Source organism: Catharus ustulatus, chromosome 20 (assembly GCF_009819885.2).
Source record: "Catharus ustulatus isolate bCatUst1 chromosome 20, bCatUst1.pri.v2, whole genome shotgun sequence".
NCBI classification, from domain to species: Eukaryota; Metazoa; Chordata; class Aves; order Passeriformes; family Turdidae; genus Catharus; species Catharus ustulatus.
In genome coordinates, this window is record NC_046240.1 from 4,257,905 (window position 1) to 4,278,575 (window position 20,671).

Sequence of the window (20,671 nt, forward strand, 5' to 3'; positions counted from 1 at the left end):
GAGTTGTTCAAGGAAAACAGGAAGAATTTCAAACAGAACAGTGTGTTTCACCTTGTAGAGCCAGTACTTCCTTGACAAACTGAAATACCTGAATTGTGGGAATTGCTGAAAGCGGAAAAAAGCATGCACAGACATTATTTAGGCTGCTGAGTAAACATTAAACCCAATATTTGAGAGATGTGTCTGTTTTCTCAGGTTACTTTGAAATCATAGGAACTGATCACTTCCTCTTAACATAATTCCTGTTTTTGACAGAGAGAGCCAGCGGAAGAGGCCTTGAAGAGCAACAGTATGAATCTCGATCAGGCCATGAGTAAGTATCTGTGTAAGTAACTTTTTTGTCTTTAAAGCAACACAGGAACCCTGCATGATTCTGAGCATTTGATTATAGTCAGACCAACTGGATAATATTTATTTTCTTCCCTTGCTTTTGTAAGCAAGATGTACAGTAATTTCAAGATTATAAGCCGCACCATTTTGACTAAAATTTTGATCCAAACCCGAACTGCGGCTTATAATCAGGTGCAGCTTATATATGGACAAAGAACGAAAAGTTGCTGTTTTAGTTTGGAGGACAGGTGTCTGCTGAGAAAGGCAGGAGCTTCTCTTTGAACCGGAAAATGTAAACCCCCTCCCTCCAAATTATTATAATTTTGAAATCAAGGGGCTTTCGGCAAAGATATGGGAATTAGGAATAACAGTTCTTTACTAGGGAAATTAAAATAGAAATACAGCACTACAAAGAAACAAACCCCAAACCCTGACAAAGTCAGAGTACAACCTGACACCCGTCAGGCAGGGTGTTGGCAGCAGTCCCATTCCATGGTGGCTGCATCCTCCTGCAGTGACAGATGTGGCTCAGTTGGAGCAGTGCTCCTGTACAAGGTGCAGTTTCCCTCCGGAGCTCCAGTGGGGATGTGGAGAAATCCGGTTTTCCTCTGGAGTCCAGTGGAGAAAGGGGCTTTCTTAGTGTCCCAAAACCTCTGTTTTTATCTTGGTGAGAAATGTTGGGCTCTTCCCCCTGGCTGGAGCAACTCCCAATGGGATGCAGTAATTTTATCAGTCCCACAGTGGGACTCAATGGCCATGAGCAGAAAATGACTGGCTGGAGGAAGGATGGGTTGTGAAAAGATAAAGAACAATGCCCTGCCTGGTTTCAGTGGATGACCCATTAGCAGAATATCTCCCATGGAGATGAGGATCACTGCCCCCACCCTCAACAGATGGTGATAGAACAGATACCTTTTATCACACTCTGGATTGTAACCCAAGACAGTTGCTGACACCCAGACATGTGGCTTATAATCAGGTGCAGCTTATAATCATGAAATTACTTATTTCTCTGAAGTGCTGTTGGCAGTTCAGCCAACAGAGAGTTTCCTCTCTCTGCCTCACCTTTTCCAATGTATTCCCCTTTCTGTGCAGGTGCTCTGCTGGAAAAGAAGGTGGAGATGGACAAGCGTGGAATGGGAGTGACCGACTATAATGGAATGGTCACCAAACCCCTTGGCTGCCGCCCACCACCAATCTCCAAAGAGTCTTCCATGGACCGCCCCACCTTCCTTGACAAGGTAAGTCCAGCTGCAGGAACGTGCTGCACAAGTCCCAGTGTGCACAGTGTAGAAATTATTTCCACTGTTTGCTTAGAAAGAAATGTGATAGATGCGGCTTTATTCCCTTTCTTGTCTTTTTTCAGTCTTGTGGGGAATTCAGTCCTTGTGGAGAGGATCAATGATTTGATTCTCACATAGAAGTAAAGAATGATCATCCCCAGTTTTACATTTGAAAACTTGCTAAGGATTCAATAGCACAGTGGAACTAGAAATGGAAAAAAAGAGCAAAGAATTAAGCAGAGGAATCTTGTCACTCTGTGAGTCAGTGACCCTTGCCCAAATTCACAATCAGGCAGGACCAAGGCCAAAATCTTCCAGGAATTAGGCTCTTATTTTCTTTCAGTTTTGAGCTTCTTAGAAATTTCAGTGAAAGTTCAGTACCTAAATACAAAGGAGGAGTTCAGGTATTTTTGTCAAGTCTCAGAGCAAACATGCACAGTCATAAACAGCTTCTGCAATGAGCTTCCCTTTCTGTGACCACATATGACAAATTTTCCAGCACTATTTAATGACTGAGGAAAAGGCTCCAGAAGTTTGTGATGTCCAGTATTCAAAGTGACTAACCAAAAGAATATATGGAAAAGTGCAGCCAGATCTTCAGTAGGAAATGAGATTTACAGCCTTGACAGAAAGTCCTGCAGAAACTTACCAAATCACCTAAGAATCCTCCTGAAAATTATTGATAAGTAAAGAAGAATCTCAGATGTCATTCTCTTTTTCTGGTTATTTAAAGGTTCATACAGATGGGTGGTGGAGGATTCTGAGCACAGAAATCAGTGCTTTTGACAAACTGTGCTGAAATCAATTCATTTCACATGATCTGTGTACAGGGTGCAAGGCAGTAATGATAGCCACTCATATAAAGTTCATTCTTAGCCATGGCAGACTTTAATGAATGTTCTAATTGAAGGCCACAAAGATGCATTCATGCCAGTTAGCCTTTCCTTTTCTTGGATTACAATATCTTCAGCAGTAAAATCCTTGCCAGAGAGAGAGGTGCATTATGTGCAGCATGATGCATAATTCTGGAAACATATGTTAAACAAAACTATTGAGAAGGGAGTACTAAAATCATTAATATTCATACAGCAAGTAAAATCTATCAGTCTAGGCATAATCTGTCACAGTGACTTGGCTCTAACAAAGGAAATAATCCCACACTGTATTTGTTAGCTATCACAGTGTTGAGCAACTTGCTAAGTGAATTAAATAAATATAGTTTCTACTCTAAGAACACAGGTTTTTTTTTTTCCCCAAAGAAATTCTTTCCAGATTTACAGCTCGTGCTTGTAGAGGAACTCCTCCAAAACCTTTTTGCCCTTTGAGGTGCTGTTTCAGAGCATGAGTCTGGAGCTGTCTTGTTTGTGCTTAGGTCATCCTCAGTGTGGGACAAAGCTCTCCACATAGCTGGACAGAGCACTCCAACATCCCTTGTTTTACTTACTGCTTTATCAAGTCATCATCCTTTTGTTGGCTTTGCTTAATTTTCAAGAAGTTCTGGCAAGGTTCCTCTTCATGAAGTTGTAGTTTGGGTTGGTGTGCTCATTGTTACAACTCTGTCAGCTCACCTGCATCGAGACTCCATCATTTTTCTCTAAACTGCTAAAACCAGCACTTGCTATATTTTTATACATTTGAGGATGGAATATTTCCAACTCTGACATTTGCTTCTGGACCCACTGAATTTCCTGTTATCAGCAATTCAACATCACCTTTGAGTGTTTGCTTTCTCTGCTTGCTGCAGGTACTCTTTATTCCTTGTCACACAGAGTCAATCTTCATTACTCAGTGCTTTGTTAATTTATTATTTCTCAGGATGTTATCTTGACCTGTAGCACTATAAAAGGACAAGAGAGAAAATCCCTTGAGTGTCCTTGAGGGAGTAAAGATGCAGCCCTGATAAGTGATCCCAACCACATTATCTCACACTTGGCGTGCTGTCAGGTTTCCCTGAGATATTACCTGCTGTCTTCTCAGATTTGTAAAAAACACATGTCAGATTTGCCTGGAAGCATCCTTCAAATATCAGAAATAAGCCTAGAGAAGAGTTTTTTTTTCAAGTATAGAGTTTGGCTTGGGACTCTGAAATTCTCACCTTGCTAATGAAGTCTCCTTTTCCCTACCCTCATGGTCAGTGATCAGCTCCTCTTCTCTACTGCTGCAAAATCCAGGTCTACAAGCCTTGATGTCTCTTAGCTGCAATCCTGTTCTTCCAAAAATCTTCTGACTAGACCTTTTCCTTGTTTCTGATTTGAGCATAGTGTTTGTTGGGTTTTTTCAGCCTCATCCTTCACATTCTGAGCCCAGCAATCTCTGGGGAGCGTGGTTGGTTTTTGTCTTTAGGACAACAAGTAGGATACTGTATTAGTGTGGAGAAACTCTTTTTAGATGTCACAATTAGATAATGATCACTGGGATTTTAAAGTTGTCTGTTAAATTCTTCTTTCCTCCATCTCTGCCACCTGTGATCCAGTGACTGAAACCATTTTCATCACCCTTTGTATGATGAGCACTTCATTGAGTATTGCATTTCCTCCAGGTTTCTTTTGCCTAATTCCTGTTTGATTTAAAGATAATTTTTTAAGATGAGATTTCATTACTTTACCTTCCTCATTTAGGAAAGGATTTTTTTTTTTCAATCTTTTTTTTAAGAAGTCAGTGTGTATTTTCTGCCAGCTACTGACTGTATAAAGACCTCTGGCAGATTCCTCAGCCTCTCATCTGTCTGTTGAGACATTTTGATTCATGAGGTGGCAGTTGTTGGCAGGTGACTGCCAGGGTGTCCAGGCATCCTCTGCTAAATTGTCCATATCTCATAGGGCTAAAACTCTTTGAGTAAATCCACTTGCATTCTGTCACATTTACTATTTGAGACTATTGTGAGAGACTTCCCAAAATCTTAAAAAACACCAGTGTGGTGTTTTGTGTTAGATAACTGGAGTAGGAAACACTGCTACATGTAGGATTTTATGGGTGTGTCAAGTCCCTTTAAAAAAGTTAAAAGCAGTGCTGGATTGAGCATTAATCTGATGATTCAATTTTTAATTGAGTAGCCTGAGGAAGAAGTGTAACATAAATTTGTAAGAAAATCACTGAAGAGGAAGGGTTAGGTAGAAAAGGTTGTTCTTCAGGAAACAATTATTACTTTAAGGATCCTGAGAAATAATGGGTCAGAAACCACAGTGAGCAGTAAAATTGTCCTCTAGTCTGGCTTAAAAATGGCTAAAGGGTGCTTTAATTTGACCAACTAAAATACTTCATGTTACACGAATTGATTTTGGTTCAGTTATAGAGCACAGATTTGTGCAGCAGAATGCAACAAATTCAAATTAAATAAAACAGAACCAGGTGAATATGTACAAAGTGTTATAAACTTACACAAAGCTATTTGCTGCAATTCAGCCAAGGAACACACTTGTGAAGGAGTCTGGAAATGAAATCCCTGGTCTCCAGTGTGGCTTGTCCTTCACCATCCTTGGCAATGCCTATTTCCAAATTGAGAAAAAATCATGTCAGTAAGACAAGGCTTGAATAAATTTGGGGGGCAGGGAGGGTCTTTCATGGTCAGTAGGTCTGTTCATACAGGGAGCAATCACATCTGAAGGGGAGAGTAGGCACCAAGCTTGAAATTATTTTCACTTTGAAGGGGGAAGGGTAGAATTGTAAACATATGTCTGTGATCTAAAGAGAAATCCTTGAACCTGTTACTGTCATGCAAGCTGCAGTTGTTTGTGGAGTGTGACTGATGTCCAGTAGAATGTAAAATATCTGAAGCTGAAAGGCCTTGGGGATATCATTAGAAAATGTCAGTGTCCCCCTCAGGATAGTCAGATAGGATGTCAAGTGTCACTTTGCCTGATTGTAAAGAAACTTTTCCTTTGCATCAAAGGAGAGCTGTAGAAAATGCGTTTTTCAGGATTAACTTAAAACATCTAATTCACTGAGCATGCTTGCTGCATGAGGTCATCTGTTTGGGTATGTGGTAAGCAGACTGGGCTGCTTTTTGAACAAAGGAGGTTCACCAGTATCTCACAGTCTTCTGAGGCATTGAATGTATTGGCTGAAATAACCCAGCTCCTCACCTCTTTGAACACACTGCCTGAAATTCAGCAGCCCAGCACATTGCAAATTAAATCTTTCTCTCTGTGCCTGTTTTTTTGGAGTACTTTGTACACAGTGTCATTTGATCATGCTTACCGCAGGCTTCTCAGACATCAAAGCACAGTTTGAGCTAGAACTCAGTGCCCCACTGAAACATGAGCAGAGATCTACCTGTTTGATTGGGGGCTCTCTGATTTGATATTCTGCCTTGCTGTTTGCCCCCCTGGGGCTGCCTCACGCTCAGCCGTGGCTCCTCACAGCCCACTTAGCACAGGGGGCTCCTCCTGCCTGGCTGAAATCTGCCTCCTCCTGGGGATGTTCAGGAAGGCTGCCCAGATATTGTCATTGCTGGGTTTGATGGTTTGTGTTCATTGGCTGCCTTGCAGTGTAATGTTTCAGAGTGGGGTATTAATAACTCAGCGCTGTGTGAATATTAAAAGAGGCTCATGTGTCTCAGTTAGGAAAGGGGATTAATGCAAAAATGCTTTTTTGAGAGCAGAGCTATGATGTGGAACCAAATCCAGACTGGTGTGGAATAAGCTGATGTGGCCTTTCCCAAGTTTTGGGTTTGTTAAAGTGCTGGTTTATGTCTGTGCTCTGCGGAGTTTTCCAGACAGAGGGCTTCCCTGGAATGTGCTGGGCCTCTCCCCCTTCCCCCTTTCAGTCTGGTGGAAAAGAAAGGAGAAAACCTAAGTGGGGAGGAGGCAATGGCCACATGATAGCTCTGCAATCAGCTGCTGAAATCCCTCCTTTCCTCTGAGAAGGTGGGTGGGGGGATTGTGCATTTGGGGATTAAGTGCAACCAAGTTACCAAAAGCAGTACCTTAATCCTGTTTCTCTCTTTCTTCTCCCTTCACTCCATGCTTTCCATTCTCTGTTACTCATCCCTTTTTTTATTTATGTGTCTCTTTTTATCCATCCACGCCTTTCTCTGTCTCCATGGGACTCTGTTTTGTGCTGTGGGCTCCTGGCACCGCACACAGCTCACCCTTTCTTTCTCCAATCAGGATGGCGGCCTAGTGGAAGAGCCCACTACTTCACCATTTTTGCCTTCACCAAGCCTGAAGCTCCCCCTTTCAAACAGTGCACTCCCTAATCAGACCCTGGGCGGGATTGCCTCAGGGCTGGGCATGCAAAACTTGAATTCTTCTAGACAGGTAAGGCTGTTGGGGGAGATCCCAGGGGAATTTGGCTCTCGGAGTAGCTGCTAGTGCCTGTCAGCCTCTTCCCCAGGAAAAACGGGTTCAAACTGGAAGTGCTACAGCTTTGTTCATGTCAAATATCAGAGGACGAGCTACCTGCTGTGTAAACACTTCACCTTACAGGATATAAAAGATCTGTGTAGCTGTAATTAGCCTGCTGATGACACATATCAATCTAGAAGAGACTGTGGTGCTGTGGATTTATACCCCTGAACCCTGGTGTGGCTCTGCCTTCATTGATGGGAAATGCCTTTTTTTGAGGCATTGCTAATTGTCACAGACTTTTAAGGCAGTGAGATTGCTCTAATTCATCCTTCCTGGCTGATACAATTATTCTGTGATGAGATGAGGGAGAAGTGATGGGAGCTTTTTTATTCCTGCTCCAAGTGTCAAGGCATCTCATAGTTTTAACAAGTGGCAAGAAAGAAACTGGGCTTCCATCACCTGGGTCAGATAGAGCATCGAGTTAAGGGGGTGTTTTGGCCCCTGGGTAGAACAGGCTGAAAGGGAAAGAAAAGCAGAGGAGATTAAGGAGGGGGAGAAATTATAACCACCATGAGAGTGAGAAGCCATTAAGTAGTGTTGATTATCACAAGGTTATTTTTGCCATCAAACTGAAGTCCCAGCAAAGATAGGAAATAACAACACAGAAAAACTTAGTCATTCTGTTGTGGCTCTTTATTATGTATATTCTTTTAAAGTCAGTTTTCTTAAGGCAGTACTTGTCCAGCACTTACAGTCCATTAAGCACATCTTTCCAAAGCAGTCTCCACTAATAGCATGTCCATTATCAGTAGCTTTGTAAAATGACTAAGTAAAAAAAGTGCTTAGCCAGCTGGAGGATGGGGTTACTGTGAGTTTAATGTCTCCGTTCTCCTGTCTCTTGCTGTACAAATATGAACATTTTTGCCAAGTACTTTAGATTGCTCATTTTGTGACCCTCCAGGGTTCTGCATCCTTATAAAAGCCATCTTCAACTTCAGCTGCCTTTTGTTGAGGCAACTGTACAAAGTTTGGGGAGTTTGGGATGTTGGGTACATGGCAATCTTTGCCCTGCCCAATTCTAAACCTGGTTTTCAATACACTTTGTGTGTGCTGGTCTCTTGATTGGTACCTGTCATAATCACTGAGAATAATGCCTGCACAGACAAGAAACACCCAGGTCATGTGCTGAGGGGTGCCATTAAGTGCCTGTGTCCCTGTTGTCCTGCTGCAGATACCGAGTGGCAATCTGGGTATGTTTGGCAATAGCGGAGCAGCACAAGCCAGGACCATGCAACAGCCGCAGCAACCGCCAGTGCAACCTCTTAATTCATCCCAGCCTAGTCTTCGTGCTCAAGTGCCTCAGTTTCTATCCCCTCAGGTCAGACAACACCTCACTCACATTTCCCTTTCCCTGGAACTCTTCCCACGTGCTGTGTCATACTCCTGAGGCTTCGTAGCCACTGCTGCCTGGCTGTGCCTGTGTTATTTATTTGTTTCCTAGGCAGAAGATGTGGCATGGCTGAGGTGTTCTCACATGCATATCATATAATTACCTCTGAGAGCACGTTCTTGTGCTCCTTTTTACACAATGGTTTCTGAGGAGCTTGTTCTCATCTCTTTTTTAATAAATGAACGCTTGAGTACAGTTATTATGATTGTAGTAGAGCCTCTGATATTTTTCTGTTACTTCTGGTGACAGTAACATTTTCCAGCTGATGTGACTCTTACTAAGGGCTCACACAGTTGCCACTGTTAAAAGTAAATGTACATTGTTCAACACTCTTCTCTTCTGTAGGTTCAAGCACAGCTTTTGCAGTTTGCAGCAAAAAACATTGGTCTCAGCCCTGCACAGTTAACCTCGCCAATTAATAATCCTCAGCATATGACGATGTTGAACCAGCTCTATCAGCTGCAGCTGGTAAGTTAAAAGATGTGGCAGATAAGCTCTAAATCAGAATTGAAGGCATTAAGATAAAATAGGAGAATGACTAAATTTTTAAATGACATGACAGATCTTCAAAACAATCAGCTGCTGATTTCTTTGGTAAAGTTTCTTTTTAAAGAAACACAATCTTTTTTTTTTTTCTTTTTTTTTTTGCCTTGGGCTTTATAAATAGTCATTTGTGGAATAATTATCCTTTACAGCTGATAAGTGGAACTAAAAGTCAGTTGTCTTCCTAGTGGTATGAATAACACAGTGTGTTCTCAAACAGCTCTGGCCTGTGTGTTACATGTCAGTAGAAAGATTAAACTGGGCAAAGGTGTCACAACATAACAGAAATCTTGGCAGTGCTGGTCACCTGAGCTACCTACAGAAATTCTTAATTTGCCTCACTGGAAAATAAAGTTTAGGGTGAATTTCCTTTAATTAATGGACTGTATATTAAGCGTGTCATGTGATAAGAACTACTTACTTCAGTGTGCTTTTGCTGTGTTTGCAAATTTTACATCTATATTTTAATGTATATGAAAATACTTAATTGGATTTTAATAATATTTTAAAAAGAAATACTGTGAACTCAGTATTGGCCAGGTTTAAACATAAAATTACAGATGACAGACTAGTTCAGTTGCTGGTCTCAGTGTGCTAGTCAAAGTCTTTTATTAGTAACAGTGTTTGATACTATTACTCATTTCTGATTATTTTCTCTAGTTCTGAGGAGCACAGCATTATTCTCAGTACAGTACCCAGAACAGTACCCAGCTACTTGGAAAATATCTAAACAGAATTCCTTTGGATTTTGAATTAATGTGTTTCAGAGAAATTTACCTTGTAAAAAAAATTGCTACTACTTGAAGCTAGCTACTTGAAAATTTTGGATGTTTTTCAGGAATAAAGCAGCACAAGTGATTTAACTACGAAGTGTTGCCAGAAATCAAAATGGCCAAACCAAAAATACCTATTGCTATTTATAGTATTTGTATAAGGCCATAAACTTAATTTTAATTTTTGATTTGTGTTACGGTTATTTCAGAAAAGAAGTAGGTTCCTATCTTTAATGACCACTTTTTGCCAATGTGGGACTTAAATAAATGTATTATAAAATGCATTTATAACAGGGTTATTACTGTTGCTTCATGGAGTGTTCTCAGAGCATTGCAGAGGTTGCCTTTTCTGTGTTGTGGTGAGCAGAGCAGTTGAAGGGGGGTGTTGAGCTTGCAGTGTTGTGTGTGTGACTGTGCCTGTCCCTGTCCCTGCAGGCGTACCAACGTTTACAAATCCAGCAGCAGATGTTACAGGCTCAGCGTAACGTTTCCGGACCCATGAGACAACAGGAGCAGCAAGTAGGTGTCCCTGCCAGCTCCATCTCTGCTTTAGGCTTTGCTTTCAGTAGCTTGGAGAGGCTCAGTGGCATTACACCAGAGCAGCTAAAGCATCCTGAAATCAGGAGTGCAGTGCATGGCTTGGGTGCTGGGCAGGGAAGGTGCCGAGTGACAAAGCTGATCCACAGCCTTGCTGGAGGAAAGCTCTTCAGCCCTTTATGCAGCCAGTTTGTGTTTGTAAGGATATGTAACACAGTGTGTTATCTCACTGTAGAGAGAGGCAGAGAAGGGCAGTGTGCTTTGTGTGACCACTGACAGTTGTTTGCTGTTCTCCCTGCAGGTTGCACGTACAATCAATAACATGCAGCAGCAGATCCAGCAGCACCAGCGCCAGCTGGCCCAGGCCCTGCTTATGAAGCAGCAGCCTCCCCCTCCACATCTATCTTTGCACCCCTCTGCAGGCAAATCAGCCATGGATAGCTTTTCACCCCATCCCCAGGCTCCCGGCCTTCCTGACCTGCAGACCAAAGAGCAACAGTCTTCACCGAACACCTTTGCTCCTTACCCTCTTGGTGAGTGTCCTCACACAGCAGCTCCACACAGGGAGTCCATCTCCTGAATGCACCTCAAGATTTTGCTCCACAGTGTAACAAAAAATATAAATATAAATACAAATATAAATATAAATATAAATATAAATATAAATATAAATATAAATATAAATATAAATATAAATATTTATTGAATAGCATGAAATGACAATACAAAGTTGTACCTATGTGGCTTACTTGTGTGTACAGATGTCAGAACAGAAGATTTGCCTAATTAACTACTTCTGTGTGTTGCTGTTTATGAACTAAATATAAATTCATGGCATCATGTTGTAAAATAGAAAAGTGTCATATTGATGAACAGGAATATCATCTGGGAAAAAGTTGTGTAAAGTCATCTTTCTGCTCTGTCCAGCACTGGTGATGCTGAGTTTTGGTCAATGTACTTCAAGAAATACGTGGATTAGTTCAAAGGATTGCAGAAAGATTGTAGTGGAGGTGATTAAACGTTTCAAAACCACAACTGTTAAGGAAAAAATTAAATTCTCTGCTCAGTAGTCTAAAGAAAAGATTTAAGATACTTGCAAGAATCTTTAAAAACGTAAAGGAGAGCTAGGAAGATGTTTTCTTGCATTTCTTAGTGCAAGAGGTAATAAACTTGAGTTGCATAAAAGGAGATCTGGTTAGACATTAAGGATCACTTGGTTTAAGCAGAGTACTGGAGTAAGTTATCTGGAAAGTTCCTGAAATCTTATTCACCAGCATTTTGTGGTGGGTTTAGACATAGATCTGTCAAATATGATTGAAGTAAAAAGAATTGATTAGGCCTGGATTCAGAGTGAACACAGCAACCTTTCAGACTTGTTTGGTGTGTGATTGTTTGATGTATGCTGCAGACTTCCTTTATGACATAAAGGAATTAATTTAATCTCTTTGTGCCTCTCTTTATGCTGGGTACAATAGTATTGCCAAGCTTTATCTGCCATGCAGCAGTTAAGAAGATAATTCTGACTGCTGTTGTGGCTGGGAGCATCAGAAGGCAAAAAAATTTGTGAATTAAAGGCCTAAGTCTGAGAGGTTCTTATGATTTCTCAGCTTTCTGTGATCTGCTAACATTCAGGATTATATATCAAAAAAAGACCCAGATTCATGCCACAGAAGCATGTCAAAATTATTCCCTAAATAACAGTCTGAGTGGTTTTGTTCTGTGTATACAAAATAGAAGCCCAGTTAGTGCAGAACCTGATCTGATGAACAGCAGCTGTTTGTCTGACCTTTAATTGGTTCTTTTTTGGGGGAATTTTTAGCAAAATGAAGTGGCAGACATCGTGGGGGTGTGCTGGGGAGACATTAGGAATATTTTAGCTTAGCCATGGAATGGTGCAAACTGGTTTAAACACAACATTCCAGTTCATTCTTCTGAGACAAGTGAAGAGACTGCAAGTAGAAACACTGACAGCTGTGAAATATTATCCCTACATCTTGTTCCCCCCCTTTTCAGCAAAGTTTTAAGTTTTCTGATTCATGGGAGCTCTATGGCAAAAGTGCAAAAGTTCTTGAAAATGTGCTTTGAAAATGCCACACATGCATACAGAGATCTGAAAATCAGTGTTGAGTACAGTAATTTCACGATTATAAGCAGCACCATTTTGACTAAAGTTTTGGTCTGAACCCGAAGTGCGGCTTATAATCAGGTGCGGCTTATATATGGACAAAGAATGAAAAGTTGCTATTTTAGTTTGGAGGACAGGTGTCTGCTGAGAAAGGCAGGAACTTCTCTTTGAAATGGAGAATGTAAACCCCCTCCCTCCAAATTATTATAATTTTGAAATCAAGGGGCTTTCAGGCAAAGATACGGGAATTAGGAATAACAGTTCTTTACTAGGGAAATTAAAATAGAAATACAGTACTACAAAGAACAAACCCCAAACCCTGACACAGTCAGAGTACAACCTGACACCCGTCAGGCAGGGTGTTGGCAGCAGTCCCATTCCATGGTGGCTGCATCCTCCTGCAGTGACAGATGTGGCTCAGTTGGAGCAGTGCTCCTGTACAAGGTGCAGTTTCCCTCCGGAGCTCCAGTGGTGATGTGGAGAAATCCGGTTTTCCTCTGGAGTCCAGTGGAGAAAGGGACTCCCTTAGTGTCCCTAAACCTCTGTTTTTATCTTGGTAAGAAATGTTGGGCTCTTCCCCCTGGCTGGAGCAACTCCCAATGGGATGCAGTAATTTTATCAGTTCCACAGTGGGACTCAATGGCCATGAGCAGAAAATGACTGGCTGGAGGAAGGATGGGTTGTGAAAAGATAAAGAACAATGCCCTGCCTGGTTTCAATGGATGGCCCATTAGCAGAATATCTCCTGTGGATCACTGCCCCCACCCTCAATAGATGGTGATAGAATAGATACCTTTTATCCCACCCTGTATTGTAATGTGCGGCTTATAATCGTGAAATTACTGTAATTCTTGGATTTCAAACACAGCTTTCCAAGCCCTCAGTGTGTGATTGATAGCTAAGGATCTCTTTTCCCCCCAGCTGGACTGAACCCGAACATGAATGTAAATAACATGGACATTACTGGTGGTTTGTCAGTGAAGGACACTTCTCAGTCCCAGTCTCGCCTTCCTCAGTGGACACACCCCAACTCAATGGATAATCTGTCTAGTGCTGCTTCTTCGCTTGAGCAGAACTCCAGCAAGCACGGTAATGTCCCCTGGCCCCCTGCCAGCCTGGCTTTGGCTCACTGCAGCCACAGTGCAATTGGAATTATTTCTCTCAGGTTCCTTTTTGGTGTGAGTGCTCACAAATGGTTTGTACCAAGCCTGTGAGATTTCATAGATAATTTCTGCAGTGAAGGGCTCGCTGCTGTAACTCCCTGCATGCAGTGTAGGTTTTGGGTTTTTTTTTAATTTGTTCAATTTTGTTGCTGGGATCATGGAGTTCAAGTAAAATAAGCCTTTAGTGTTGGCAAAACAAGTCCCACAATTTTCCCCTTACTCCAGACCTGCATGCCTTCCATGCAAAAAAACTTTATACTGGCTTTCTCCCACAATTTTTCCAGTATCACCAACTTTTCCCTGAACAAAAGTATGATAGATTACATAGTTACTCAGCCTAGACTTAGGGGCAAAAACTTATTTTTCCAGAAGTGATTGCTAATCTTTTTGAACACCTTTATCCCTAACGCCTCCAGTATCCTGAGCCAGTTATTCCTTTATTTCCTGTACCAAATGTATCCTCTTAGAACATGGGGCTCTGTTAACTTTATTATATCCTGGATTTTATTATGAGCAGCATGAATTAGTTCTTCTACAGCAGTTTTTTATTCTGCAGGTAGCTGCACTGCTGATGCCAAATTGTTGTTCGATAGTTTGTAGGAACATGAGAATTTCAAATCATCCATCCTGTCAGCACTGAATGCCATGGGAAGGATGAGATGAGGGTTAGTCCTTGCTGTGCTGTCTCAGCAAGTTCCTGTTTACCATCAGTGTGATGATTTGAATTATTTAGTCTCTTTTTGGCAGGAATTCAATGCAGAATTCTTTAACTTGAGTGTCTAGATTGTACCAGCAGTGTCTCAGCTGTAATCCCTGCTGAGGCTTCAGATGCTGTTAAGCTTGGTTTACTGTGTTTGCATTTTAGTTTTCTTTATATCTTTAATACAAAAAGAGAAAAAAATAATAATTAAATATATCCTGATGGAATTCCATAGCCACAATGCCCATTTGACTCCTTGCAGGTGCTATCCCTGGAGGTTTGAGTATTGGTCCTCCGGGAAAGTCCTCCCTCGATGACTCCTACGGCCGCTATGATCTGATCCAGAACAGTGAGTCTCCTGCCAGCCCACCTGTAGCTGTTCCTCACAGCTGGTCACGTGCCAAATCCGATAGTGATAAGATTTCCAATGGCTCCAGCATAAACTGGCCACCAGGTAACACAGTGCAAAGCCTTGCTGTTGGACTGATACCCCTAAAACATTGTTGGGTGGGTGTGGTGAGTCCTGCTGATGCACGGCAGCTTTGGAGGATTCTGACTTCACACACACTTCCCTTTTGATTGTGTTTGAAACAGAGTTTCACCCAGGAGTGCCATGGAAAGGACTGCAGAATATTGATCCTGAAAATGACCCTGATGTTACTCCTGGCAGTGTTCCCACTGGGCCTACCATAAACACCACGATCCAGGATGTGAATCGCTATCTGCTCAAGAGTGGAGGTAAACACACAAATGGCTTCCACATCTGTGCAGACTTTCTGTTCCCTTCCAAAAAAGGGTTGACCTCGTTTGTTAGAGATACAACTTTTTTTATTGCATGTGATCCTAATCTAATAATGCTTCTGCTCGGAACTGTCACTGAATATCCCAAAATAATTGTTTTGAAAGAAGGGATTAAGACATTTCTTATTTTCCATGGGAATGTAAATATTTTTATATTGGAAAAGGCTGTGAGATGTAATTTAAACTTCTGTGGTCTCTGGAAGTTTTTCTGACCTGTATCACATGATTTTGAACAAGATTTTCTCTCCACACTGCCCACCCTCCTCCATACACTTTGTGAAATTCTCAGAAGACTCAATACAAAAGTTCCACAGTTGTTGCTGAGACAGCAGGCTTCTGGTACACTAATTAATTGTAGCTTTGTTCGAAGATCAATAAACAAAATAAATTAGAACTGTTTTATCTCCAAAACCATAAAAGAAAAAAAATTGGGAACTGACTAGTAAACTAGCATTTCCCAGTGCTATTTCCATTCCTTTTGTCTTGGCAGTGCTTACTTCAGAATAAAAAGGGAATTCTCTAAACAAGAAAGCATTGTGACTGTGCTACTTGTTAGCTACATGTGCTGGAAGTTGATCAAGGGAAAGGTGGCTTGGTTAATTGTGATCTGAGTGCCAAAATAGCCAATTTATCTGCACTCTGTCAGAGCACTGCAATTGGCACAGGAATAGCATAATCAGGCTGTCCAGAAGGACCTGTCAGGAGTAAAAATGTGGGGTTTGTTTTAACTGTTACATCTGTGGTACCAGCACAGATTGTAAATCAGGGCTATCCTTGAAGTGGGGGTCCAGCTCTGGGCTTGTTACCTCAGGCAAGGGATGTGAAACATGAGGGAAAGGAATCCAGTGTTGACTGCCTGCAGTGATTGTGGTTGTCTCTTAGCAGGAAGCAGCCTTTCTTTCAGCTGAAACGTGAAGTATTTGGGTAATGAGTAAGCTTGGATTAACTTCTAATGAATCCAGAGTGCTTCAAGGGGGATGGGCAGGTTTGAAGTTATAAAAAGAAAAGCTGTAAGATGTAATTCAGTGACACTTCAGATACACTGCACCCCAGAAATACTCCCCAGGTCAGAAACCTAAACCTACAGAGCTGTACCTGAAAATTCAGATAGTATCCACTACTCTGCTTTAGTGAAGGAATATTAGCTCTGTTGGTGCATAATCTGCCTGTGGAATGAAGAAATAACTCCTCTCCTTCCAGAGTGTCAGCAGAGATGTTCTTTGCAGCATTAAACAGGCCCTCAGGAGGTCAGACCTTCTGAAAAGCAGTGCCTGTGGGGGTCATTGTGTGTTCTTTTCCTCATTAGCTATTTAGCTTGGTAATAACAGAATTTTAATACAAACAATAGTTGCAGAATCTTTGTTTATGCTTGTATAACTACAGCCTGAAGCACAGAGCTTGTGCTGACAGAGCTGCTCCCCAGTTAGAGGGTCAGGCTGTGGGGTGTGCTGTCCTTGCCCTGTGCACTTAAAAACAGGCAAAACTTAAACTTTTGGATTGGTTTTTGCTTTGCCCTGTTTGCTAATGAAGCTTTGGAGGGTCAGCTTCTATGAATCAGGACCATTTTCAGCTCTGTGGGCCTTTGAATCTGCCATAATTCCATAGCCCCTGCCTGGGGAATAGATTATTTCCAGTCAGGGCTGATACAGAATTCTGCTGCTTGAACCTGATGTCTGTATTGGTGTCCCTTGGAGCACAGGGAGTCTGCTTAAGGTGAAGTTTGGTTGGTTGCTGTCCCAGTTGAAAACAGAGCTGTGTTTTTTACTGAGCTGTGAGGGATGGGGTTGTTCTTCACTTACTCCCTTCTACCTCAACACAGTGCTCTTTGCTACAGATCTCACCTGTTTTTATTAGCCTGTTAAAGATGTTTCAGTATCACAGCCCATCTCCATGTGCCAGGAATGATAAGTCACCCAGGACACACACTTGATTTTGTTGGTGGCTAGAGTGAATAATTCCAGCTCTCCTGGTCTTTGCAATGAAGATTTTTGATTTTGTGTTCACTTTCTTTCATTTGCTGCCAGTAATGAAATTGTACATATGCTTAGATAGCTGCTCAGATTGTAAATGATTTACTGAGGTGGTTTTGTGCTATTTCATTTATGTTATCAGTTTGAGAAGAGATTGCTGAAATATATCTTTGCTTTTACTGGAAGTCTGCAAGAATTTAAAGATACTTGTGGGCATTAGGATGTAGGGGAAGTGTTTACCTTGAGTAATTTAGGACAGATCACCCATGGTAAGAGGTTAGTTTGTCATACATATCTCTGCTCATCTACAGTTGCCATTGCCTAAGTCAGCTGGCAGAGGACCTTTATAAATGAAGCCTGTTCCTCTGAGACTAATCACTTTAACACTGATTTTTTGAGTCATGTATCTTAAAGGAAATGCAGAATTTACCTTCTGCATTACAACTGTGCCTGTGCCAGCTTTCTTCTCTTTCCTTCTAAAGACTTCAGCCTCACTTTATCACACTTCAGTAACATTTCATTCCTAGACTTCAGAGACCAGGCTAATTAAGGAGAATGCCTTGCATGGTTTGTACTTGCACATAATAGATTTGCTTGTGTCACACCAAACATCATTATGCCCATCTTTCTTAGTTGCTTCTCTGCTGGTTCTGCAGGGTCATCCCCAACATCATCTCAGAATGCCACGCTGCCTTCATCGAGTGCCTGGCCGCTTAGTGCCTCCGGCTACAGTAGCTCTTTCAGCAGCATTGCATCTGCACCTAGCATTGCAGGTACGGCCTTTCTGCTTCCACAGCTTCTGCATTCCCAGGAAAAGGCCCCAGGGAGTGCTGGCCCAGTGCTCTCAGGAGTGCTGCCCCAGGCAGGAGTGTGTTTGTGGCCCTGAGCTGGGTGGCAGCTCTCCTGTCAGCTCTGCGGTGGGGAGTGGTGGATGGTGTGCCTGGGATTATGCTGAGGAAAAATGGATTTGTTCCACTTGCTGTCACTCTTGGCATCAAGATCCTTGGGGGAGGAACACTGTGCAGGGCCTCAGCAGGAACAGACCCTCCCAGGAAGGGCTGGTGTGAAATTTGTGTTAGCTCACTGTTAAAAGTGAAACATCTTCAGCCCAGAAGAAGCTTCAGTAGTACCTCCAGAGGGTACTTTTTGCATGGCTCTGAGGGGTTGGGTTTGGGGCTCTTCAGTGTCCTTTAACAGTCAAGCCAAAGCCTGATACTCCCCTATATGGCTGAGTTTGTGGGTGAACTAAATAATTACCCCATTTTCTTTACTGAGCTCTAAATTCTGGAGCTCTTTTTTGTATAGCATAGAAACTTTGCTTGCAAACTAGCTGCCTAAATATGCAGTTTGTCCCCTTCTAAAATTATGTTGGGCTGTATAGATGGATTAGATAAGAAAATGCTGATCCACTGAAACCTCCCCACTTCTCTGAAAGTGCAGCCTCCAGGTCAGGCTGCAGAATGCAAAACAAAAAGGGCTTGTTTGGGATGTTTTCCTCCAGTGAAAGGAAAAGAAAGAACTGGCTTGCTTTTCTTTATCTGCCATGCATTTCTGCTTTATTTGCTGCCCTTTTTGTTTATTTGTTTTCATTTTTGCAGTGTCATCTAATGTTTGTGTTACCCTCATGAGGAGTAGTGACACAGCAACACCTGGCCCGTGGTGCTGTGCCTGTGTTGGGTGTCCCATCACAGGCTGGGCTGCTCTGAGCCCTCAAACTCAGACTTGCTCCTCTCCTCTCACCATCTTACACTCTTTAATGTCCTCATTGTCATTGTCAAATTACTGTTGTTGCTACAATTTGCCAGAAGATGGGAGAGTGGTTGCCCTTTTGCTTAAATTGTTATGATTCAATATGAAATAATTGAGTTAAATGATTTAGATAAATTGAGGCAATTTAGAGAATGTGTGTGTGTGTAACTGAGTCTGTGATTTTGCAACTGGTAAATTTGGCTTTGGGACTCATAAAATTACTCAGTGCCTGCCTGATGTCTTAAAGCACTGATCCAGTATAAACTTAAATCTGCCAGTTCTAGTTTTATAAAAACTTACAAGATCTTTGCATTTTGGACTTTATCAGACCAAATATTTTCTTGTTCTCTGCAATCAGCATTAAAGCATTAGGGCAGCACAGTCACAGCATTATTTGCTGGGGCAGAAGATGCAGGTCTGTGTCCTTTTCAGTCCATTCCAGCCCTCCATGTGCTGCCAGTGTTGGTAACAGCAGGACTGTGCTGTGACAGGGAAATTGGGCTCTAATTGCACAGCATGTGTTGGTATCAGGAGGAAAGACAGGGATGTGTAAGTCTAAAGGTGAATAGAGATTTGTTTCATTATCCATTATTTAAATCAATTCAGTCTGCCCCTCTGAATGCTATACTGTGCCTGCTGTTCTTGGGTTTGTGTTACTTTATAAAGCTTTGAAATGGCAGGAACAGCAGTAAGAGTTTGAAAACTGACCAGGGAAAGAAGAAGCAAAGACTGACAGGTTGTGGTGTGGTGTTATCTTCTGAAGACTTAGTTTTTCTCAAAGATACTTGGAAAAAAAGAGTATAGGTTACTTCAAATATTCAGAAATAAAGTTTTTGTTGGTCTTTGGTCTTTAGAATTTTAATAATGCATCAGAAGAATATATGGGTATACTGAATTCTTTATATTGGGTAAAATGAGTTGTGCAAGAAAAAGTGTTAAAGTCCTGCTAAACCTTTGAGAGAGACAATCTGAAGTGTTTCATTATAATTTTGGTGAAACCAGATTTCACCAAATACCTATATCCATTTTCTGCACTTTTCTCCATGTACCATCTTGTACAAGAAAATGAAGCAGTAGATTTTCAAAAGGGAACTTGCATGTAGCAGGCAGTGTGAGGTTCACTAAACACAGAAGTGCTGGTAATTGTAAACAGTGCTTTAAGTAGGTTCAAGGAATATAGAATTTCTAGCACTGCATGGTACAGAAAAACAACAGGAGAAGTTGTTCTTTTCCTACTGAGAAGCTGCAGGATGCAGCCCATGATACCCATTAGTGAGGAATACCAAATGTGCTCTTTCTCTCTTGCAGGTAAACTGTCAGACATCAAGTCCACGTGGTCCTCTGGCCCGATCTCTCACACCCAAGCCTCTCTGTCCCATGAACTCTGGAAGGTACCCAGAAACACTACAGCTCCAACAAGACCTCCTCCAGGCTTAACCAACACCAAGCCATCCTCCACGTGGGGTGCCAGTCCCCTGGGCTGGACCAGCTCTTACTCCTCTGGTACTCACAGCTCTCTTCTGCTTCCTTCTCAGCATTGTCTGCTTCTGCTCTGTGTGTGGGGCTCCAGAAACCAGAGCTTTAACACAGCTGGACTGGTTCTGTTCTGGGGATGCATCTCCTGTCTCTTTATTTCTCTTGGAATAAGTTCTAAATGCAGCATCTTTCAGTTGGTCATGTTAATGATTTTACTCCCAACCAGGATTTTTTTTCCCCAGTTCCTTCATTTCTAAAAATGTCTTTCAAACATGTGTTGTGTTCTGTGGTGTGATCTAAGACTTCAAGAGGAGCCTGTGGAATTTAGTGTGGAACACATGGATGTGAAGCATTTAGGACCTGATGGCATTGCAGGGCCCTTAGGGAATGCCTGAATTTTTTCATGCAGGCCTCTTTTTTAATATGCCTTTGTTTGCTTTAATACAAATATGAGAAGCCTTTGTTTGCTTTAATACAAATATG

At 41.9% G+C, this 20,671-nt stretch overlaps 1 protein-coding gene across 9 annotated transcripts in view; it reads left to right on the forward strand.

The window, feature by feature from the left end:
- The window catches only part of TNRC6C (trinucleotide repeat containing adaptor 6C), a 104,018-nt gene that overhangs the window by 76,334 nt on the left and 7,013 nt on the right, over positions 1-20,671 (forward strand). For 4 of the 9 annotated variants that reach the window (XM_033076442.2, XM_033076443.2, XM_033076445.2 and 1 more), the window contains 12 exons: positions 256-313; positions 1,426-1,571; positions 6,698-6,871; positions 8,133-8,279; positions 8,697-8,819; positions 10,103-10,186; positions 10,506-10,737; positions 13,251-13,418; positions 14,455-14,646; positions 14,787-14,930; positions 17,620-17,736; positions 20,021-20,215. In XM_033076442.2, the coding sequence (XP_032932333.1) occupies positions 256-313; positions 1,426-1,571; positions 6,698-6,871; positions 8,133-8,279; positions 8,697-8,819; positions 10,103-10,186; positions 10,506-10,737; positions 13,251-13,418; positions 14,455-14,646; positions 14,787-14,930; positions 17,620-17,736; positions 20,021-20,215 (1,780 nt within the window). The remainder of the gene's footprint in view (positions 1-255; positions 314-1,425; positions 1,572-6,697; positions 6,872-8,132; positions 8,280-8,696; positions 8,820-10,102; positions 10,187-10,505; positions 10,738-13,250; positions 13,419-14,454; positions 14,647-14,786; positions 14,931-17,619; positions 17,737-20,020; positions 20,216-20,671) is intronic. The other 5 variants (XM_033076444.2, XM_033076448.2, XM_033076446.2 and 2 more) reach the window with 3 other exon arrangements.